Raw genomic sequence first — 3,700 nt, forward strand, 5'->3', positions numbered from 1 at the left:
ATATATGTATGTATGTATGTATGTGGGGGTGTGTGTGTGTTTGTGTGTCTGTGTTTGTCCCCCCAACATGACTTATAAAAAACATTTAACGGACTTATATTTTTTCATGATATTTTTACCTCACAACGTTTTTGATGCAAATTTTTGTTGCATGGGACCAAAACTATGAAATTCCTCATACTTTCTTCTATCATTGAATCTAAGATAAATATATAATTTGTTTTTTTTAAACTTGATTGGAAGCGTTACTTACTCTCCTACAACGTTGCTTCAAATTTTGACGCAAACTTTTTTCTACTGAACCAAATCTCAATTTTTTTTAATGCCAAAATCTAGCTAGGGACCATTCCTTTTCAATTTTGTTAAGAACTGAATTAGTGACAAAGCTCTGAAGATGCTGCATGTGAGTAAGTTGCGGCCCTAAGAATATTATTCAACTACTACCGTAGTTGAATGATATACACACACAATGATATATACACACATACTCACACATATGCATTTAGCATAAATAGCACAAAATATGACATATACGTACTTTTTGCATAAATAGTTCTTCAATGGTTGCTTTAGACTGCAATAGTTGACATCTTTGAAAAAGTAGAAACAAAGTATAACTACAACACCAACGACAATGAAAATATAAACCCAGAGTTCAAACTGGTTTTTGCTGCGAAAAAAAGAAGAAAGAACAATTAGGCGTACAGTATAACATTTAATATGGTTCTTTATATATGTTGGCACTCCGTCGCTTACGACGACGAGGGTTCCAGCTGATCCGATCAACAGAACAGCCTGCTCGTGAAATTAACGTGCAAGTGGCTGAGCACTCCACAGACACGTGTAGCCTTAACGTAGTTCTCGGGAATATTCAGCGTGACACAGTGTGACAAGGCTGGCCCTTTGAAATACAGGTACAACAGAAACAGGAAGAAAGAATGAGAGAAAGTTGTGGTGGAAGAGTACAGCAGGGTTCGCCACCATCCCCTGCCGGAGCCTCGTGGAGCTTTAGGTGTTTTCGCTCAATTAAAGGAAAAAATTATGTAAGGTGGGTTGGCAGAATCGTTAACGCGTCGGACAAAATGTCTTGCAGTATTTCATCCAACTCCTTCTGTTTTGAGGTCAATCGCGCAGAGGGTAGTTCTACCTTTTCTTCTTTTCGGGGGTTCGATGAAATATGCAGCTATCGAATATTAGAGTCGATGTAATCCTTGACCTTTCGCCAAAATAAGGAACGGTTAAAAAGTAAAAAAGAACAAAAGGGCAGTGAACGGAAGAGTCATTAGCACGCTGGACAAAATGTTTAGCGGCATTGCCTATGACTTTGCGTTCAAATTCCACCGAAGTCAATTGTACCTTCCATCCTTTCTGGTTCGATAAGATAAGCACCAGTTGAACATTAGGGTCGACGTAGTCGACTACCCTCTACCCACAAAATTTCAGGCTTTGTGCCAAAGACAGAAATATTATTGTTCACATACATACACACAGAACGGGACAAAATTGCTTTCGGGCCCCGGAAAGCGCTGTCCTCTCAAAATTCAAGTAGGCTGAGCGTGTTTTACTTTCTTCTTTTAGGGAAGTTTCCCGCAAACACATACACATATGTACCCACACTACGTACCACACTTAATCTCATAAAATATTCTACAATATATATCGAATGTATGATATAACTGGGACAACAAATATGAGGGTTGCACATTTACGGGACGTTTGCGGGCATCTACCTGCGTGGCATAAATCTGCTTGACCAAAATTGGTCTGGAGATAATGTACTCGGACCCCATTCGAAACATTTAATGCGAACTGAATAACTTACAGGTCTTCGGTAGTCTTTTCTTCACAACAAGTATATTCTACACCTCCTTCAGGTTGGCAGCAACGTGGTTTTTCTGGCTCAGGACAATAGTAAACATTAGGAGGGCGGTCGCCCAGTTCCTTGACCTTCTGACATTTCACCCCTTTGTCTGAAATATATGAGATCCTTTCAGGTTTATTCATATAAAGGAGCATATTTCAAAGGTACATTCACACACATTGACACATATACAATAACATACTCAAACATGCAATATCTCCGACAAAAAAGACCGCATAAGATATCGATACATTGTTAAATGTTTCGATACATTTAACAAAGATCTTAATGTAGGTAGAACGCCGACTTTCTGGATACTGATGAACTAAAGCCTTTTATAATCCACAAGCAAGAACTTCAAATTTCCGCAGCTGCCAGACTAGTTTGCTGACACCTTTCACAGTACAGTATTAACGAGTAGCAAGGTTCCTTCTCGAGTTACATAGACGCATAAGGCCGGTTTCTCTGGTGTATATATACTCTCCACCTGGATGGGACACCTGCCCGTTGCAGGATTACTCATTTTAACCAGCTGAGTGTACTGGAGCAACGTGGAATGAAGTGTTTTACTCAAGAAGTGTTTTGCTTCGTCCGGTCCAGGAATCGAAACCATAACCTTACGATCCTGAGTCCAAGACCCTAAACACTAAACCACGCGCCTTCACAAGTATTAATAAACATTTATAATAACGTATAGGTACCTGTATTTCATTTAATTATTTAAGTAAATTCAATATTTGTTTAACTTACTAATTTACGTACAGGTAGAGTGTATTTAACTTGACACAAGGTGAAGGTGAGGGCTGATTCGCTGTATGCAAATGAGTTCATTACTGGGCTCCGGAACTCTCGTAGGAAAAAAAATTCGCAGGTGGGACGCCGGTCTGTCGCAAGATTGCACATTTTTACCAGCTAAGTGGACTGGAGCAACATGAAATGAACTGTTTTCCTCAAGAACATAACACATCGCTCGGGCCAGGAATCGAAACCTCAATCTTACGATCATGAGTTCATCGCCCCTAACCACTAAGCCAGGCGCCCTTATTAGTATCAATATAGGATGAGGGTGAGGACCAAGAAGAGTAATGAGCGTTGAAGTCAACGAGGACGATGTTTCACGAGTAACGAAGTGACGTAAGTATTCTCGATGTCAGAAAAAATATCGAAACATTTTGTTGGTGGTTGGAGGAATTCAGAGAGTGCTAGAGGGAGTAGATATATTTGGAGGAAAAAGAAAGTGAGAAGTTTTTGTTGTTGATATCTAAATGACAAAGCTGAATGATGGGGGTGACCAGAATCTTCATATGTACAGACACTATCTTTTGAAGCGAAGGTTGAAGAAAGCTCAACAAGTGTCTCCTTTGGTGGTGTGATCCGATCGAGATTCTTACTACTATTTTTAGCAGACTGAATGACCACATATAGATTCCATCGGTTTGTAGGTATTACTCACAGTAGATCGAGCGAATGTGAAAGCGGAGTTGTAACAAGTCGAAACGTGTTTGAGTGTTTGATTCAAAGCAGTCGAAGCAAAGCAGCGAAGAGTAAACAAAGGCGCGCGCGATAGAGGATGTCCTATCGCTGATATAGGTTTATGTATTGTATACGAAGGCGAAGTGGAGGCGCGTGGCTTAGTGGTTAGGGTGTCAGCATCATGATCGTAAGATTGTGGTTTCGATTCCTGGATCGGGCAACGCGTTGTGTTCTTGAGCAAAACACTTCATTGCACTTTGCTCCAGTCCACTCAGCTGCCAAAAATGAGTAACGCTGCGATGGACTGGCGTCCCGTCCAGAAAGGGAACGCATGCGCCATTGAAACTGGGAAACCGGGCCCATGAG

The 3,700-nt window shown here is 40.7% G+C and overlaps 1 protein-coding gene across 1 annotated transcript in view; it reads right to left on the bottom strand.

Annotated features, from left to right (window-relative positions):
* The window catches only part of LOC106875063 (uncharacterized), an 8,513-nt gene that overhangs the window by 621 nt on the left and 4,192 nt on the right, over positions 1-3,700 (bottom strand). Inside the window, exons 3-4 of the mRNA XM_014923025.2 lie at positions 1,823-1,970; positions 539-670 (exon numbers count right to left, since the gene is read on the bottom strand). Of these exons, the coding sequence (XP_014778511.1) occupies positions 539-670; positions 1,823-1,970 (280 nt within the window). The remainder of the gene's footprint in view (positions 1-538; positions 671-1,822; positions 1,971-3,700) is intronic.

The sequence above is a fragment of the Octopus bimaculoides genome, chromosome 15 (assembly GCF_001194135.2).
Source record: "Octopus bimaculoides isolate UCB-OBI-ISO-001 chromosome 15, ASM119413v2, whole genome shotgun sequence".
NCBI classification, from domain to species: Eukaryota; Metazoa; Mollusca; class Cephalopoda; order Octopoda; family Octopodidae; genus Octopus; species Octopus bimaculoides.